This window comes from Sceloporus occidentalis, unplaced genomic scaffold (genome assembly GCF_023333645.1).
Source record: "Sceloporus occidentalis isolate IW3139 unplaced genomic scaffold, rSceOcc1.0.p SCAF_319, whole genome shotgun sequence".
NCBI lineage: Eukaryota > Metazoa > Chordata > Lepidosauria > Squamata > Phrynosomatidae > Sceloporus > Sceloporus occidentalis.
Genome location: NW_028317299.1, coordinates 481,650 through 501,929, shown reverse-complemented (window position 1 = coordinate 501,929; position 20,280 = coordinate 481,650). Strand labels below are relative to the sequence as shown.

General features: G+C 36.2%; 1 protein-coding gene across 1 annotated transcript in view; it reads left to right on the top strand.

The window, feature by feature from the left end:
* Positions 1–20,280, top strand: part of LOC149274819 (usherin-like) — a 287,860-nt gene that overhangs the window by 4,460 nt on the left and 263,120 nt on the right. Inside the window, exons 2-4 of the mRNA XM_089505229.1 lie at positions 6,863–7,378; positions 12,168–12,333; positions 18,793–18,928. Coding sequence (XP_089361355.1) covers positions 6,863–7,378; positions 12,168–12,333; positions 18,793–18,928 — 818 coding nt within the window. The remainder of the gene's footprint in view (positions 1–6,862; positions 7,379–12,167; positions 12,334–18,792; positions 18,929–20,280) is intronic.

The window sequence follows — 20,280 nt, the reverse complement described above, 5'->3', positions numbered from 1 at the left end:
ATCATGACTTGTTCGTTCAGTTTCTTAAATAATACCACGACCCGGTATGCACACCTATTTTTGCTGAAAATTCCCAGGGGTTATAAGAGAAGCCCAACTTATTTTTAAGTAGATCTTTAACAAATCAGGAGATTACGTAATGCAGACAAAGGATGAATTAACCCCTTAATGACAAAGCCCGTACATGTACGGGCTCAAAATGCATTGTTTTCAATGGGTTTAGGGACCGCCCGTTGTCCTTAAGGGGTTAAAATAGTTTAATAAGACGGGATCAGTTTAAATACCATCGTGGCAGACATGATAGCAGAACACAGAAAACAGGAACAAGGACAACCAAATGATTGATTGAGAGGTTTGATACAGACCCTACTTGTTCCTTTCTGAGCCTAATTAACACAATCATTTATTTATTTTATTCCTACTTCTACCAAGCATACTGCCTATTGTTAATTTTTATCTCTTTTTTCCCTAATATTCTTTGTGCAACTCTTTTTAAATCCACGCTTTAGGGTGTTTACTTTTATCAATGATTTTAGCTCCATCTACAAAGCTAATGAGTACACATAAATAAACCAAAGACTGAAGTTAATTACTTGAAAGGGTACCTACATATGTTACAGTATCTGAATATTTTTATATAAATATGTAACATATATATGTAGATATACACAACCCTTCAAAGGTTTGGGGTCACTTAGAAATGTCCTTGTTTTTGAAAGAGAAGGAAATTTGTCCATTAAAATAACATGAAATGGATCAGAAATCCAGCGTAGACTGTGTTAATATTTTAAATGCTGGAAATGGATGATTTTTAACGGAATCCCTTCAAAGGTGTACAGAGGCCCTTTATCACTCCCATCACTCCTGGGTTTCAATGGCACGTTGTGACCCCAAACTTTTGAACGGTAATATGTTACATATTATATATGATATATATATATATATCCACAGACACATCCCTTAATTTATTTTTACGTTTTGGCACACATATTTAAGCTGCATCTCTTGTATATTAGTTGTATATTATAGCTATTATGTAGTGTGATAACCACCAGGCAGGAAACCATTAATAAAATTTGCATACGTTTATTTGACACGGCTTTGTTCATATAAATAAAAAAACATAATCCTAGCTCCCACTTGGAGCTCTGACTAAACAATACCTTTTGCTACCTTTTGCTTTTGAGGATGGACAGCTAGTCTGCTCCAAACCACAAAACAACAAATACACAAAATATGGTTTCTTTTACAGAACCATTTTAGTCAATGTTGCAGCTTCACAGCCCAAGTAAGTTCTGAGCTCTATTCTTTACAACCTGTGTAATAAGGCCTCAGTCCTTACCCCTTAATGACCAATGACGTGTCAGGCACGTCAAGGAAAAACTGTCAGTTAACGACCACTGATGTTCCTGGCACCTAATGGCATTAAATGAAAGTTTAGAAAGCAATGAAAGATTGTTTTGTTATTGTTCTGAACAAAAAAGTAAAATAAAATAAGAAAATATTATATATATATAACTTGTGTGGTTACACTAAACAAGAGAGAAGAAAATTACAGGTAAACATGCCGCTAAAATGTTAAAACAGCTTCGGTGAGGAAGATTACAAAAAGAAAAGAATAGCCCGGTTCTTAAGGGGTTAATTAGTGGCTGCGAGTGAGGCTAATGATTACAGCCCTAAAAACATAATGGGTCCTAAACTCCCTCGATTTACAGACCCACCTTTCTCTTCATCAGGATATTATAGATATTTTTATTTTATTTATTTTCTTTTACTTTTCTTAAACTATATATATATATTTCTACTAGTCGACAGCATAACAAAATAAATAAATAAATAAATAAATAAATAATTTACCAAGCATTTGCATAATGATTAAGGAAACATATTTAATATAATGCCAAATATGGGTATAACAAGCAGAGTACAGAATAATAAAGTGTATTAAATGTTTTGAAATTCTATCACTAGAATTTTTTTTTTAGAGCAGTAGTTTTCTTTCTGAAATAAGTACCTTTTATGTAAAAATGATTATATTAAGTGCAAGCACTAGTTGTTTAATATGCCTGACATGATTTTCTTCCTTACTCCGTCTCCTTCTCTCCTTACCTATTGTATTCATCCCTTATCTTAAAAAAAGACCACTACCCAGAGTTGCTCATTAGAGGAAATTTTCCGAACAATGAACGTGTGCTCTGAATTATCATTTTAAGGCGCTAATCAATTCTTCCTGACATTGGGCTAGTATTACAATACATCTCAAAGACATCAGTCAACTGGACGCATTCTCCCAGTGCGTAAGGAGTAACGTATGCAAAATATAATATGATAATCATTAGTAAAGGAAAATTCTAATATTGTTTTAGAATTTATCTGCTGTATTAAGCACTGGTAGAGATAACTATTCAAAAATAATTTTCTTATTCCAGAAGTCAATAGTACAAATTTCCTTAGGGTGTTAGAGAAATATATCTGGTTTTTAAAAAAAAAAAATCCCCATTTTTAATACAAATCCAAATTTCAATTAATAAGGTTAGTACAATGAGGCTAATTTCCATCTATTGTATATCATTTTAAAGTGATGTCTTCGAGGCAGAAACATTCCATTTTATATTCAAGATATTCTTAATGAATTTGACAAGGTGTGCACGTTTTAGCCGTTGCTGTGTGGCATGATCGTTAAGCATTGTTTTTCTGGATAAAAATGTAGCAAAATGATTTATTAATTTATTAACTAAACTAAATTTATTATGCCTTTACCTGATTTTATTTAGATTTTTTTTCTTGCCCAAATAAAATTGATAGTGAATATTTAGTTAAAAAATAATATATTATTTAACTATTTTTATTTTTAAATTGAACCCTACTGATTTTAAATATTCATTGCAGTTGGCATGCATGGCATTTTAAGTAAAAAAATCTTAATTGTAAAATAACTACAAAACATGTGCATATTTTGGCAATATATTAAATACGTGTACAGCTATAAGGATGTTGTAGAACTACATTCTTTGCAGTTACATTCTGAGCAACAAAAGTGACATGTTTGATAAATATATATATATATATATATATATATATATATATATATATTTATATACTGAAGTTTTATATACATTCTTGGGTTTGGCCCAGAGGCTCCTGGAAGCAGACCTGATAACGTGGTCTCCAGGGTAGAATTTGATTTTTGGGGGTGGGGGTTTGTAGTGTTTAGCCCTGCCCCCTCCCACCTAGGTTCTGGGAATTACTCAAAAATATAAAATAAAATAAATAATTTATAAAATATTTACATTTATTTGACTAATAAAAAAAAAGTCAGTTATATAGTTTTGCCCAAGGAGTTCGGGAGCAGAGAGGTTATTCTACCACCAATTAGTGGCATGAAAAGGCTCCCGCTGAAATCACTGGGAGCGCTTTCTTTACATGCATACAGAGGGCATTGTTAGACCCTCTAGAATGGTAGCCGAGCCGGTGCTGGAGTTATCTGGCGGTAAGTATGTCATGTGGCAGGAGATGTGTTTGGCCAAAAACATCCTCTGAATGGAAAATATGTCGAGGTGGGCATAGGGGCAAATGCATATGGGGGACATCACTAAAAAACCTACCTATTCCGAAAAGCTCTATCTATCCTCCGAATACAAACTACTGGCATTAATAAGAGAAACCATCTGTTCGCCCCAGCTTTTGAATCTCAAGGCCACTGACTCTCCACATCGTCCTTACTACACTCAAATCCCCAAACCTCCTTTTTAGCCCTCTTCTCCCTTTTTGCTAATATTAGGCGGATTACTGCTATTGTCAATTTTGTAAAATGTGAATTTTAGTGTTATTCTTAATTTTTAATCTCTCTTATTGTAATAGCGAAATGGAATCTAATGGCTCGCTGTATATAAAACGCAATGCAATGCAGTACGCTACGGTACAGTACGGTCAAGTACAGGACAGCCCAAAATATTTAAGCTTCAGCTCTGTTTTGATATTTGATGCCCACAAAGCACCGCTTTTGTTAGAATTGTGTATCCTTAACAGATAGGGGCAATATTAATAAATATTGCTTTGTGTCTAGAAACAAAGCATTTGTCACCTAAGGAATATTATTAAGTTTTTAGATAATTGGAGACCATTAAAGAGCATTTATGACAATTTATGACAATGTAAATTATATTGTGCACTGTTGTAATTTAAGACCTACAACTCCCCCATAACTGCTCTTTTAGAATCCATTTTTAACCAAGTTCGTAGAAGGACTAATACATTAGAGGCTAGTAAATCGATAAATAATAACATAGCCAGAAGGGTTGACCAGTATTTTTTTTGCAGGTTTTTATCAACTAAACCTGGTTCTTCTGTATTTTTTCTATGAATTATGAGTGGCTAACCCTGGGAAGTTTGTATTTTAAAGAGGATAGAACTGGCCATGTTTAGTTAAGTTGGAAAGAGGACTATTAAGATATTCTTGAATGAGAAGATGGCCCTTCGCATGACATAGTGAAGATAAAACACTCAACTCCCAGTTAAGTGAATAATCCAGATTATTTATATTCAGATCTAGTGATTAAGATACAAGCACACATGCGCATATAACAAAAAAGGAGGTACATCAATATGTTAATAAGTCAACACATCCTTTTTAGTTGTATATTAATGGTTTATTACTTATTATTAGTCTCCTGTCAAGTGTTCGGGTATTGCGGTTTGTTAATTAGATAAAACCCCTACGTTCAGACAGATGGGGTGTTAAGTGGTAAGAATTCTTCTGTTCTCTGACATAATGACACTTAGTAACATTAGAAGTGTTTTTTTCCAGAGAGAGACAGTGAACAGGCTCAGGTTAAGGTTTTGGAGAACTTTTAACTTTCTACCCACACAGTTTATTTATTAAATGCACATATAATGGTTACCAAAAATTGCAAATGAGCTAAATATATACATAAAGGTGAATGGATAAACAACAAAAGCCAGAGAAATAAGTATCAAGTGATGTAAAAAGACAGATGGTGGCGACTGAATCCTTAATCAGCTTTACTGGGAGACAAAGGAGCAGGAAGACGACGCACACAAGGTAAGGCAAACAAAATATAGTTATTTATTTAAAGATTGCAGTATTATGTCTCAAAAATGCCTACTTGTAGATACTTTAAATACTAAATCATTCGGAGGCTTGGAAGGGAGTATTCGTTGGCAATTCAGTTAATTCAGGGCTTGACATTGTCCGTGTGTATGCAGCCTGCCTGTAAGAATCGGTACGGTACTGGATCCTTAAACGGGAACAGAAAGGGTTAAAGGTTTAAATGATCACGGAAGCTTCATTTGAATAATAGATCGCCTGTTATGTTATTTAATGAGTTCTAAAAGCGAAATGCTACGTGTATTACATGATACTGTGCAACCAGGACATATGGAGGGTTACGGAGTCAAATTCTATGCTATGGTGAACAGACCCCTTTTAAAAAATTGCAAGACTCTAATGTCACTTACGAAATTAACCCCGATTGTGTGTTTCGTAATGAGATTGTGTATTGAAAATAAGTTGGAACGAACTATTTCTAATGCCTGAACATATGGCCTTCAAAGTTAGAAATGTCCTAGATCTTGCTTTATGTTAAAAGATAAACTCCGCGAAACAAAGGCCGGAGTGTGACGAGACTATTCCGCATTCTGCTCGATAGCACGGTAAATATACAACCTATACCAGAACGTAGCAAATGTATTCGATAATCAACTTAAAATAGCACAGATAGTATAATAACATAGCTCTAGACCTAAACCGGATTAATTCAGTCTACACAATAAAAATGGTTCTGAAGCAAAGTGTGCAAAATTGGTTTAATCACCATGGCAACTAATGGAACTTTCCTGTTGATTGAACCAAATCGATTGGTTAAGACCATGTTTCATATATACGGCTACCCCAAACTACAGTAATATATTGGACCAGAATCAATTTTTATGCATTAGTCTCAATATACATTTAATTATTTACATATATATATATACAGTAGATATTTATAGACACAGTATAGATAGATAGATAGATAGATAGATAGATAGATACACGTATATATATGAGATCAAAAGTGCACCAATATTTATTTCTTAAAAATAGGAAGTTCTTTACTAAGAAATAACTTTGTTTATGAAAAAGAATGTATCTCCAATCACTAAAACATACAGTATCCAATTACTAAAACATACAATATGTGAGTATTTTAGTAACGGGGATGATGTTAACCCTAAAGCTGAAACTCTAGGGTCAACCAAGACAAGCAAAGGGATGTCCATAATTTCTACTTTTCCAGGGCTGGCCTTCTTGAGCTTTTCCACTTCTGTGCTTTATAAACGTCAGAAACGTGGCGGTGGCCATGATAAGACATGGATAGTCCCAAATAGATGTGAAAGGTGCAGATGGAATCAGGTTGAGGAACAGTTCTGTGGTCAAGTGCTGCTACTCAACTTGTCACTCCAACACCTTAATGCCGGATTTTCTGACGCCTCTAGATGAAATCAGAAGAGTTCCCATTTATTGCAGGAGTTTAAAAAGTTACAAAAAGTAAACTAAATATAATTTATTATAGCATAGCCATAAAGACTCAGCTCAGCGTGGTGTCTGGGCAGGAAAAGTCATCCAAAATATCACATGACTGACAACAATGGCGGCCTCCAGGTCTGCAAATAAATGGAGTTTATTGGAGCAAAATGAGATACGACAATGTTTTCTTCAATGCTGACCTACACTACAGTATACAGAGCTGGAATTAAGACTAAAAGACAAATATTTTTTATATTGGTCAGAAATTGAAGATATATAAAGAAAAAACATCTATGCAAGTTAAAGAATTTATACTCTTTTTTTCCCCCCCAGGTCATCAATGGATAATTTAAATTTTTCCTTCAAAACTGAAGCTCTGGTTTGGGCAGGAAACCTTGGTATATTGGTTCGTATTTTTCAACCTGTGTTAGTCTGTTGTATTATCTGCCCCCCAGTAGTCGACAATCAAGGTTATTTTCCCAGACTTGAGAACATTGCGGCATTCCGGCCGGTTTCCACTGACCCGGCTCATGCCACATGCGGTTTTCCGGAAAGAAGTGTTTTTTGTCAAAGTGATGTCGATATTAACAGCGTTCAGACATGCACTCAACGGCTGTGTGTCCAGGAGTGCCCATACAGATCCAAGCCTCCAGGCTACCGAGAGCTACTTCTCTCCGATGTTGGTCGATGTGTAAAGAAGGATAAATCCGACCTGCATCCTGGATCTCCCAATAATTCCACCAGTTTTATTTTTTATCACAAGGACTGTTTTGTAACTCCACCTGTTCTAAAAGTTGGAAGTTCCTTCACCCTGACTGTTTGGCTGAAACCCGAAGAAGAAGGCGTAATGTAAGTAAAATCGACAGATATTTTCATTTCAACATCAATAGCTCTAAAAATGTCTATTAAAGGTGCTGTTCCACTCATTCAAAACGATGGATTGAGCATTCTAGCATGTTCAGTACATAAACCAGAGCAAATGTATTATTATTATATTCTTTGATCTAAAGAGTTAAATACATAAAAACTACACAGAGACTTTAGGAAGCTTTATTCAGTTTTTATGGCAAGTGGTTATCCATGTCTGCTTGTGTGTCACATGCCAAAAAATTATGAAAGAGGCAACAATTTACACGATTAAATCATTATTTCTCGGAAGGGGTCAGGCATTCAACAATACCAAGAATAATGTACCTAGTGCACCTATTTAGTTATAATGAGTTAAATGCAGCAGTAGAGATAGGTGGAACAGCAATTTCAATTAAATCAATAAGTTATGCTTAAAAGCAAGAATTAATTAATGTAACGTTATGTAAACTGCACTTACTTTCTTTCCTAATAATTCCAGATGTATTTATGTTCTGTGTACCAGAGGATTACAATAAGAGTTACAGTAAGTGGATGTAAATAAATAAAATGCCACACGTTAACATTGGCACAGAAGAGAAGGTCCTGCTCTTGAGAGCTGACAATCTAGTCTGCGGCAGACGGGGAAGGGAGACAGTAGGAGAGCACTGTTGGGTGAGGATGAGTTCATTAAAGCAAGGATGATACATAGAGATTGTTGATGTTGCAAGTGGCTTGATTAGGATGCTGGCTGAGAGCGTTGGAAGGGAAGGATCTACGCTTCTTAGGTTAGTGGCGCCTGGTTGCAGTATTTCTTCAGAGCTCCCTATATCTAAGAAACTCACTCAAACACCCACTCACTCTTCCACCATACACTCACATACATGCATTCTTTTTTTCTGCTCCTCCTCTACCTCCCGCAGGCACCACCAGGCTCTCCCCTGACACTCCAACGCTATATGCTGACTCATAAGCTTATGAGTAAGCGCTAAGTTTGGCACAAAATGCGTATATAAATATTTTGATACTACTTAAATTTAGAGTGCGGGACCTGAGTTCTGTTCTTTTCTGTGTTCTTGCGCGTTTTGGAGAGGCGCTGTGGGTCCCGGGCACCGGTTCAGGCTGATACTCCTAGCCGAGGGACTGCAAGAGCGAGGAGTGTGGCGGTGAGAAGCCCAGAAGATTTCTATTTTTCAGTAGCTTCTCTTTCTTCATGTAATCCCAGACAGACTCAATGATGTTGAGATGAGGGCTCTGTGGGGGAGCCAAACCATCACTTCCTGGACTTTGGATAATTCTTAAAGGCTTTGGTTTTAGACAAGTAAAACAGCCTTCCATCAGAGGTGGTAGAACCTGATACAGGGAGGACATTTAAAAATGCATGGGATAGGCATAAAGCTGACCTAACTAGACAAGACCGAGGACGTCTGAGCCTCTATGTCAGGAACAACAGGCAGACTAGGTATTAAGTATACTACGATGTAAAATGTAGGTTTTTGACAAGTGTGGAATCCCCTTTGAAGGATGCGTTTCAATCACCCGCACAAATATCCAAGCATGGAATCTTTGGAATCCAAAAGAATTCTTACTAACACAATGTTGAGCCTTCTGGTTCTATTTGAAATATTTTTCTATAAAAAAAAATGGCATGTTTTAGCCTGAAGATTGACAGATTTGCAGATCACCCACTTTTTCTATTTACACAGATTTCTAGGTGTGGGGTATTTAGTGTTTCTGCCAGGACTTGGCATGTTTACCGTTCATGCTGAGTTTGAGGCCACACAACGGAGAATCACTGGGCAGTGAAACACGTTTATTATGTAGCCGCAGATTGCAAGAAGTCTGGAGCTTTGACGTTTGAAGCCTCTCAGAGGGTCCGGCATGCCAGATCCAGACACATCTTCTGTTATCAAGATCTGGTCAACTCCTTCCTCTGAGTTATTTTGATTATCTATGTCATTTATGCAATGAAGGTTTTATAAAATACACACCCCATCTTAATTGCTACATACTAGCATTTTAACTGAATACAAAAAACATTCTATAAAATCCAAACATACAATAATTGTATCAACCCAACAAAATGTATCAGCTTCAAATATGATACAAAAATGGCACAAATGAAAACTATTCAGCAATCAGCATTTTCTCACTTATTTTTCATGTTACCTTTAATTCTATGAGCCACAAAATAAAATGATGTTAAGAATGATTGGTTTCTAGGTTTCCTTTATAAACCTGTGAAACAAGTAAACTTTATAAACGGTGGGCTATTTACTGGCCACAGCGGCATATTAATCCCCGGTCCGGTACATAGGTTCCAAATAATGTACCGTTTAATAATTTAAAACAATAATATAGTCACATAAGTCAAATAAGGTAATTGTAATAAATAAATAAATAAATAAATAAATAATTAACTGCAAAAATATATGGGATTCAGTAACTACAAAAAGCAAATAAAATGAAAGCCTTTGGGATAGTATAATTAATAGCATATATATATATATATATACATATATATATATATATATTATGTTTTAGCACAGGTTTTCCTGGTAAATTTGACATGTTTTTTGTGTACCGTGTATACATAATTATTCGATTATTCACATGCAACTAGAGAATAAGTAATGCCCTAATTGGCTGAATAATGAAAAATCCATTTGTCTCTAGAATGATGCTCCCTACAGAGCGTTCACTACCGAAATTCTTTTGAATGTATCCACATGTGTGTTAAAAAATAATGTGCTATAATATCTTTGAATTTCTATTGCACCCACCTGAGGCAAGTCTTAAAAATAGCTGCTATCATTAGATACACAATGCATAAAATCTTTAAGGAATTCCTGCCCGTGGCACCAAATTAGGATGAATGGTATTTTTCGGCTTTGTTTAGCGAGGATAAGAAAGTAACTAATTAGGTATTTGTTTAAACAGGAGCAAATGATTGAAAAAGCGGCATTATTTCTTTACGGGATTTTTTTTTCATTTTGAGGGGGTTGTGTGTGGTTGAACTGGCTATAGGTGTGACTTCTTGTGTGGCCACTTTCTGACCCAATTTTCATGTAACATCCACTAAAAGTGCTCTCCAATTAAGCCCTGAAGGAATGAACAGATACCAAGATACAGACAACAGGGAAGCTGCCATCTGTGAAATTTAAATAGTATAAAGAGGAAAAGATAAATGATTTCTCCGTGACTTATTTCCCATTGGTTTCCATATCACGGAGCAGATAAAATTGTGTTTTTAGAGAAAAAAATTGGAGCTAGTTAAGTGGTTTCTGGTGGTTCTTATGCAAGTAGTCATAGCTTTATGGTATATGTTTTTCTGTTGTGTTTATATTTTTTTCCTATGACACCTTATGTATACATTTCTCTAGGTTAGGCAACTTTTGGCATCTCATTTGTCATTGATCAGGACTTATGATTGGCAGGGTTGCAAGTTGGAAAGGAAATCTTGTTCAAAATAAAGTATTTATCTAAGAATGTCCAGACTCCACCATAATTATACCGGCTTCATAGTAGAATGAACATAGAGAAAGACTTAGCACGGATGAAATGTTTGCCTTTTAAGTATTCTTTTCTCTGGACCTTACAGCTTCTAGCATCTCAAGAGAATTTGTATATTTCTGTATATTAATGGTTTCCAATAGTTTTAGAGTTATTTGGAGATGTTTTCATATGTCTAACCATAGAAGTCTCTGTTATCTGTGGACGTGGAGATCTGGTGATGAGGGTGTTTATAACAACCTCTTGCAGTTTGGCAGAACCTTCTCTACTCAATGCCCGGTCTTCAACTAAACAACCACCTATGTCCCGTATAGAAATGGCCTTTTGACTTGATTTGACCCACATATGTATTACTATCATGCACATTGTATTTAGGCCTTCTGGGAAACCTTATCTGTAAAGAGTGACACCCAAAGTATACCTCAGTCTTCTTTGTCTTGATTGGTTTGTAATGAAATAGAGAATGGCTGGAAGACTTTGAAAACCCTAAATGCACAGCCATAAGCACTGACCTTGGTGGGGGAGCTTGGCTGGAAACATAAACAGCCAACAAATTATCCATGAGCATAAAATACATTTAAGAGCTCATCTCCTTAGTGAATAACCTTAATCAGCCCTTGGTCTCGTCTTATTGTGCTAATGAAGCCCCGCTTGGACAATTAAATTCCTCCACAGACTTTTATTAGTCAGAGTGTCAGGCTGGGTGACTGAGACTGAGCCATTCTATTTTCATCAGAGGCAGTATATGATAATAAATCAGGGTGTTTGTTTAATAAGATAACAGAGCTAGAAAACATACACATGGCTATTGGCTAATATGCAGCTGCATGAAAGTTTGATATTTTATCAAATAAAAAAATAAAAACACCACAATACCATTAAAACACATTTTTTGTCTCATAGTTATACATTTCTGTTTGGTAGGCTTTATTGTCGTATTGATTCTAGTTGTAACACAAGAAAATATGAATACGTATACAAGGCAATATAAAGTTATACACAGAAATTCTCAAGTGAACCAGGAGAAAAAAAAAATCAGCTTAGAGACTCGGTTAAACCATGAAAGGATTGGAATACAGCAAAAGCTCTAGATGACATATGTAGTAAATGGGGAAGGCAGTAAGCTAACTGTATTAAAGCAAAAATATCTTTTTTTCCATTACAAGTTATCTGTGCATTACCGCTTGTGTACTCTTAAGCCGTACAAGTTACATTTTATTTTGGCATACATGTTTACCTAAAGGTGATTTTGATCTTTTTTCCTATTTACTTCTTAAAGGTGTGTGATAGAAAAGTCTGCTGATGGACAGATTGTGTTCAAACTTACAATCTCAGAGAAAGAAACCGTATTTTATTATCGCACAGTAAATGGTTTGCAGCCTCCTATAAAAGTAATGACACAAGGGAGATTTCTTGTGAAGAAATGGATTCATCTTAGTGTGCAGGTGAGTAAAAAAAAAAAATTATAATAGAGAAAAATAAAAGAGATCCAAACATTTGGTTAAACGTGAAAAGTGTTTCAAAACCGAGCGTGAAAAGAAACGCTGGACATAATAAAACAATATCCTTCTGTGCTTTCTTCAAATATAAAAGAATTAGTTTCTATGAGACATGGATAATTTTCGAACGGGAATTTAAAAATGTTGAATTAAAATTTTGAGTAAAAAGAAAGGTACCCTCAAAGTTTTAAAGGGGTGTTTGTTACCTAATCTTTGTATCAATCTTTGTATTTCATAGGACGGGGTGTTTTGGGAGAGTATAATATTGCTGTTGTAAAACATGACGCACGCACATTAAATGTTGTTAAAGATAAACTGTCACACATGAGATAAAACAATAATTGAATTCAGCACTGGAAACAATCTATCATCGGGTTTATTCTTTGCTTTTCTGATTCCACAAAGTCTTAAATCAAAGGAACAGCCAGGTTATTTCATGCACTTTTTCCTTCATTTCCCATGATCCCTCAGTACAGAGGACATTAGAATTCTACGGTCAGCCCAAGCAGGAAGTTGAAAACCACTTCCTGTTCTCTACCTGCATTGTTTCATTAGATGCAAGATATTAAATATTTAGAAAATGTGCTTTTCCTGAGTGTCTTTTTTCTTGAAAGTAATTTGTTATATAAATATAAAAAAAATGAATGTTGCATTCAGGTTTTGATAAATTGATGATAATCTGGTGATATTGCACTTTATTAGCCCTTTCATCTGCGGCGGTATATTTTCTAGTTGCCAAAAGCTAGTTCTCGTTGCACAGTATGCTAGGAATAAACTTTAAGGTTTATTCATTAAATCGGGGTTTGCGTGAGTTAGGCCCCAACAGGAGGAAAGCAAGAGAAAAGGGAACTGGATGAAAGAAAAATGAGCTAAAAGGAGAAATACTGGGTTAAAATGAGAGACGTGGGTTCTTAATCTTGGCCGAGAAACATTGTGACTTTCCTTGTCGCAGACATCTTGTTGGGAGAATTTGGTTTCTGACCACGTGTTGCACATGTCTGCAAGGTACAATGCGTTGGGTGCGCATGAGCAACTTTTCCAGCCGTGTTGCGTAACTGAAGCCCAGCAGCCACTAGAACATTTACGTACTATGATGTTGTAAAAATGTGCATATATTTATACACCTAGCAAATGGCTCTACCTTCTAGAAATTATTTACGTCACAGTAAAATAAATAAATAATAATTTAAAAAAATAATAATAAAAAAAAATATATATATAACAAATATTTGTCTATATGTGGTTGCCATCTAGTAAAAGATATCGGAATACAGCACTGGCAGAGCTCCTTCCCCCATATGCCCTTTCCAGTCCTAACTTTACATCCTTTGATCATTACCAATATTACTCAAGATAAGTTCATTAATTATGCGGTTAGTGTTTTATTCAGTTATTCCAAAGCTTCTCCATCTTAGGAGTGCATTATACAGCAACTATTAATTATTACATAGTGACTATTAGCCTCAGAGTGCTTCAAACTCCCTACCTAACCAAAGATATACTTGTGCTATCCGGAAAATTGCATAGCCCTTAATGAATTTCCATTGACCGAACCCAAAACTGATTAAACAAAAGCGCTTTTAGAAGTTTTCCTGAAGATGTCAGATTGATGTGTCTTTTCTAGGTTCACTGTCTACAATTATGAAACATAATCTTTTTTCATAGCCTTTATTTTGCCTGGTCATATCAATGTAACTCTACGTACTTTGGCAGACGGTGGCACGTTAAAAGCTCTGCGAAGAAAGTTTAAAATCAAAATGCGAAGGGGAAACCATGACTATATTACTCTCTAGGGAGAAAAATGCTCTTAGAATGCCTATTGAAATCAGCATTATCATTTCAATACATGTCAAAAATGAGTCATTTTCTAGTTCAGGAAAAATTTCTTTATAAATCTTTAAATCTTCCAGTTCTTTCAAGAAAAGGTTAAGGTACTTATAATTTAATGAAAGTGTTTTACATCATAACTGTTTGAATATCAAGTGAAAACGTGTCCTTTAAAATTGAGAGACCCTTTTACATGAAGAAGAATGCTAATTCTCTCTATCAATGTTAAACAACACAGAGGTAAGTAGATACTTCAGTGTGACAGGAACAACCTGTACCCCGATTGGGTACACCCGCCAGGCGATCCTCCCTTCTCCCCATGGCCACCGGCAACACAAAACCTCAACCAGGCAGGGCTAGTGTTGTAGACAGCAGGAATCATAGCTCTTCGGGAACCTCATCGGCACTGTAGTTTACAGGTTTTTTTTGTTTTTTTTATTGAAGCCCCGAGGTTCGTGCTTCGTTGTGAAAAAAACAGAAAAAAGTGCCAGTGCCAAAGTGCCATAAGGCCACAGTGGACACCAGGTCCCCTTCTTCATTTTCTTCAGGGGTCGCACTCCCGAAGGATATGCGACCCCTTCCTTCCCTCCCCAGCCAAGGGTTGGGGCCACTGAAATCGTCGCTTGGAGGGGGGGGGGCTGCTCAGAAGAGCTGCCTAACTCGCCACCTCACCAGAAAAGCCAGACCTTTAGGGGACCCGGCTCCACCGTGGCTTTTCAGTGTCTTGTACATAAACTGACTGCATCAATAAACTTTTAATAGAAAAAAATGTGAATATGTGGAAAAAACAGTACAATCATGTGACAAAACTATATACAAAATGCTCCCAGTAAAAGACCCAGACTCCCCAGCTGGTGTGATAAAAAATTGCCAGCAGCGCACAACAAGCCTTCTCACACAGATAATCACTTGATCTTAATCAAAAGACCAAGAAGCAAGCAAGACTTAACCCAAGAAGAAGACAATACTTGCTCCAAAATAAAACAGAAACTAACTTTGTTGAGGAAACAATCACCACCAGCCTCCAAGAGCCTTTCTACAGACTGGCGGTGAGCTATGACCAGCATGCATCACACCATAAGCAAAACACAATATGCAGATCATATGCAGATTAGTTATAACAGAAAATCACACCAATTTACACAATCCTGCCATCAGAACCAATAATATTGGTCAGACAGGCAGGAGGAAGGGGAAACTTGGATCTAGAGAGCTCTGGTTCTCTCAACATTGCCACACATAAATCCATGCAAAGAGACCAGATATTGTACTGCAATTAGTGTCCACTGTCACCTGCTGGAAGTATGTAATGCAATCCAGGGGTCCACCATCTATAATTGGAAGTACAGCCTCCAGGCCCTGCCCAAGTCAAGCATCACCCTCTGCTTAAAGTCCACTGTTACGTCTCAGGAGCCTATGGTGGGCTCCTGAGGTCCCCGTTCATGAGCTTACAATCTAAGGGAGTAGTAGAAACAAAAGGGGGTGAAAATAGGGAGTAGTAGCTCTGTTGTAGCAGCAATTATGGGCTAAGTGGTTTCAGGGTGTGAAATAGGATATTTAAATAACATGAACTCTGTGGGTTAGTGCTTGGTTTCAGATGGTGGGCTGTTTTAGCAAAGCTAAAGGAGGGGAAAAAAGAGAGATGAACTGAATTTCTTTAGTATATTTATGGAATTTAATGACTTCTCTGCAATATGTTGTACACTGTCATCTACGTGGTGTAATTTGATAATGGGGTCAACGGGATAATTGGGTCAATGCAATTGGAAACTCTCCAGGTTTGGCTTGGAAGCCTACCCCGGGTCTCAAGGTCAGTTCCCTTTTTTCTGGGCAGTGGAGCAGTGTTTGACCACACCCACTCCCTGCCCATTTCTCTTCCAGCCTCCGCCCACTAAGGATGGTCTGAGATTAGCCCTGCCCCCTTGTGCAGCTATCACCACCCACATATGCAACTACCACAACCCCAACATGCGATTAGCCCCTTCATGGGTATTCCAGGGCTTTATGGCCCCTACTCTGAAGAACATCCTTCTTTAAGATAAAACCGTAGCTCCTTCAATCTTAACAGTGGATCTTTTTCTTACCTTCTGGATTGATAGTATGAAGATATAGTGAATAAAATGAGGAGATTGGTTTACAATAAATAGTATAAAAATGTGATGAATGTGCTTTTTTTTTAGGCACCTTTATCATATAGAATAAATATATGCCTTTAATATTCTTAGTCATCAGCATATCCCTATATATGCTATCGTTTTTGGTTAAAAATGTTTCTTAAAATGTATTAAATACTCGTTGAAAATATATATATTGTCTACTACATTTTCTAAATATGATGCACATTTATTTTATTTTTATTTAATGACGTTTATGTTACCAAGTAATCATTCCAATAAATTCCCTCCCCTCCAAAAAAAAAAATCATCTTACAATAAAAAGACAGATTTCTAATTTTTTTTTTATTTTATAGAAAAAAATACATTTCATAAAAAAAATAATAACGGTGTACTTTAACTTATAAAAATAACATTTCTATTTGAATGATATGACAGGACTATCACAAGAGTGTTTCCTGCTATAAAGAACATTTTTAAAGAATTATTACCTTTATTAGAACTGTGACATAAAGCTTTAGACATACATTTCCAACTTCTGTCCCTCTACAGACACAATTTTCTTTTCTTAAATAAACTGTCATGCTAGTCTTAATATATTGTTTGCTCCCTCATACTCTGAGAATACCGCTGATATAAAACATGTATATGTGAGATTGGTAATGGTATCTTTAGTGGAGTTGAGTAGAACAAATGTGTTTCCCCCGTGGCTGGGCTAATGTGATAAAGGAATATGAGCAGTACGTCAGCTTTTGGCCGGGTAAAGACAGTTGAGATGAAACCACTTTCTTTTTTATGCATTAATACCAGTGAGAACTTTTCATGAGTTATATTTCATACGTCTGCGCATTGTGCAAGGGTGTTGTAAAACATGAGATAATATTACAAATAACGCTACGGGACGGTCGTATCTTTTATAATGATAACAGTCAAAGCATGAATGACAGGAACAGGCTTTTAAAAAAAATAATAATATAAAAAAAGGGCTATTCTATCTATAGTTGTTATGTTTAACTGCTTTTGTAATGAAATCCAACAGAGTCTTCATGCATATAGATTGGGCAATAGGAAGAAAATAGGAGATAGAGATTCCGAAAGAAAACATTAACGTTCCGGCAAAAATGTTTGTAAACAATAAATAACGCTCTCTTAGAATTCATTTTTTTTTTTGCCTTCGGTGGTAAATGCCGAATTGGAATGGCTTTGGAACTGCACAATTTACTGAAATTGTAAGCAATAGTATCAGAACTGTTATTTAAAACATAATCTGCCAGTAACATTACAGTTTGGAAGGGTTATTTGCTCCCCTTCGTAAATATATATGCTGTTTATGCATCATCGCAGTACCTAAGGGCTCCGATCATAATCATTCGGTTAACAATGAAAGGCAATTGAGTTTATGTTCATAAGGAAGAATGTGCATTCTAGTGAACTTGTTCTCATACGGTGATTTTTTTTTTTAAGCCGAGTGAAAATCAGGATACTGAACTCGTGTGAATAGAATTTCCTATTACTTACCTCTTGTTTCCCTTGTCTAAAAGGTACTCATTCTCCATAGATACAGGCGATCGCTCTCTCGTGTGATTGAAGTGTGCTTGCTGGTTCAGTAAGGGATGGTAACACAGCCAACTCTTTTGTGGGTAAATGAATGCTATGGGAGACATTCATGCACTGTATGTTAACCAAGCAAGATTAGACAAAGGGGTATTTTTGAGTGGCAGTTTACAAGTTGCCCTCGATAGAGCTTTTTGTCGCTATGTTAGTGCTTGTGAGTCACCATGAAATTGCTTGCAAGTTACCATGTGATCATTTGTGAGCTGATTCATAGACAAACCCGATTAGGTTTTGCTGTTTTTGTAATCTTTCCCTAAATTGCGTTAATCTGCTTTACAATCCCGACATAACTGCCAACTCACAGTAACTAGACCTTTCTTGAACGCACCTAAAAGAGGCTTGTGGTGGTCCATGGTCTATCCATGACATTTACGCAAATGTCCTTCACAAACCCAGTTCCATCCTACCCCCGATTCTCAGTATATTTAAAGATGCAAGATAACTTCAGATAATTTTTCTATTAGTTATCTATCTCAGGGCCGGCTCCACTATATTGGCAATCTAGATAGCTAATGTTTTTTTGGACTGAGAATGGTATTAATTTTTATCTATAGAAGATGGCAAATCTATTGTCTCTGCAATATCCCCCATGTGCTAAAAGTCAGTAAAGATGGAAGCATCTAAACCCACCTTTACCAGTGCAAGAAAACATTTGCCTTTGTTTCACTGAACCCTAAAAATAAAACTCTTTAAGAGTCACATCATAACAAAGGAGTTGGGTATTAAAGCGGAACTGCCCCTATTAGTGTATTAATACTACGTAATCTGATGGCACTCTGTAATTAGAATGTAGTAATAATAATAACACTTGTACATGATTATCCAGTTTATTCCATGTCTCTATTTCCAGGTTCACCAAACCAGGATTAGTTGTTTTGTCGACGGCCTGGAAGATAACGGAACCGCGTTCGACTCCAGGACTTTGAGCGACCCTATATCTGATAAAGTAGTAAACACTTCGGTTGTACTGGGACAAAATGCTAACGGTATGTTAATCCTTTTTTACTAATTGAGCTGTCATCTGATAATTCTCTTACATCTAGATAAGCAGTTCTTTACACTGGTGACTTTTCTGTGTTTAGGGGAAAGAGTAAGATAACCTTTAGGAAACGGAAATCAAATTATAATAGTTATATAAGAGGGAGAATGGAGAATTTCCATACAAAAAAAAGGGGAGTCCTCATTAGCCCTGCCTTTGCGTTCCCCTTTGTTATAGACATGGAAATGGAAATAAATTGTTTGGAAAACCAAAAATATTATCTATGTAATTTTTGATATCTTGATCTTAATATGCTGGACTGAGTAATGGTTGTAATGAAAATATAAATAAATATAAATATATTTAAATATATTTTAAATATAAATAAAAATTAGTTGTTTTTTTAAAAGGTGATGTTAAGTTGCTTATTCATTAGAGGCTCTAAAAATCAGATCAAGTCAGTTATCGAATATTTTAGATCTTTCTTGGCACTGCTTTCTCTTGTGGTGCCAAATATGCTTTGGACCATAGTTTGGTCCTCACACTGTCATTTGGATCCACAACTGGCACCGCAAGGCAGCCATCAGAGAGATCCAGTGGAGCCAGAGATCATTTCCTCATTCTGCTTAGAGGACAACTGTAGTGAGAACAAATATCTTTCTTTAAATTCCTTAAACACTAATAACAACATAATTTCAGTAAAATGTTAATAAAAGGATATAGGAATATTGCATAAAATATTGGTGGATGTGGGACGGGCTTCTTCTGTCGGATACGACTGGTAGTTTATGCAATATTGATGCGCCCAGCATGCTATGGGAACAAGAGTTTTATTAGGAATGACAAAAGGGTGTATTAAGTTTATTGAAGGAAAGGGGCAATTAAGGGTGATATGGAGGTAAGAATTTGGCCAGGGATATGGATCAGATAAACGGTAACGAGGAGTAGTACTGGTGCTTTAGAACTGTTAGATGGGGACTACACCTGAGTGAGAGTAAGGATGGAAGGATGGAAGGATGGAAGGAGGAAGGCTGAAGGGTTTGATAAAAACAGAAGTACTTAAGCGACTTATCTGAAATCCCATGACTCTAAGACTGGAAGCACATTTTACTAAAGAGTTGCTTCCAGTTTTTCACTGGCTGATGAGTATAAGAAAGATACACTGTGAATAGAGGTGAAGCAATGCACAGATAACTTCTCTAACTCTGGTTGCAAAATGCAGCATAAAATGAAAAATGAGACGCATTGTCATAGGAGCAGAGCTGCGGTAAATTTGTGTTGAACAACTTATCGTAAATCTCTTTTACCATTCTGTACAATATTTCACTTGATGCCTTTGGGGTAATACTAACTAGAAAC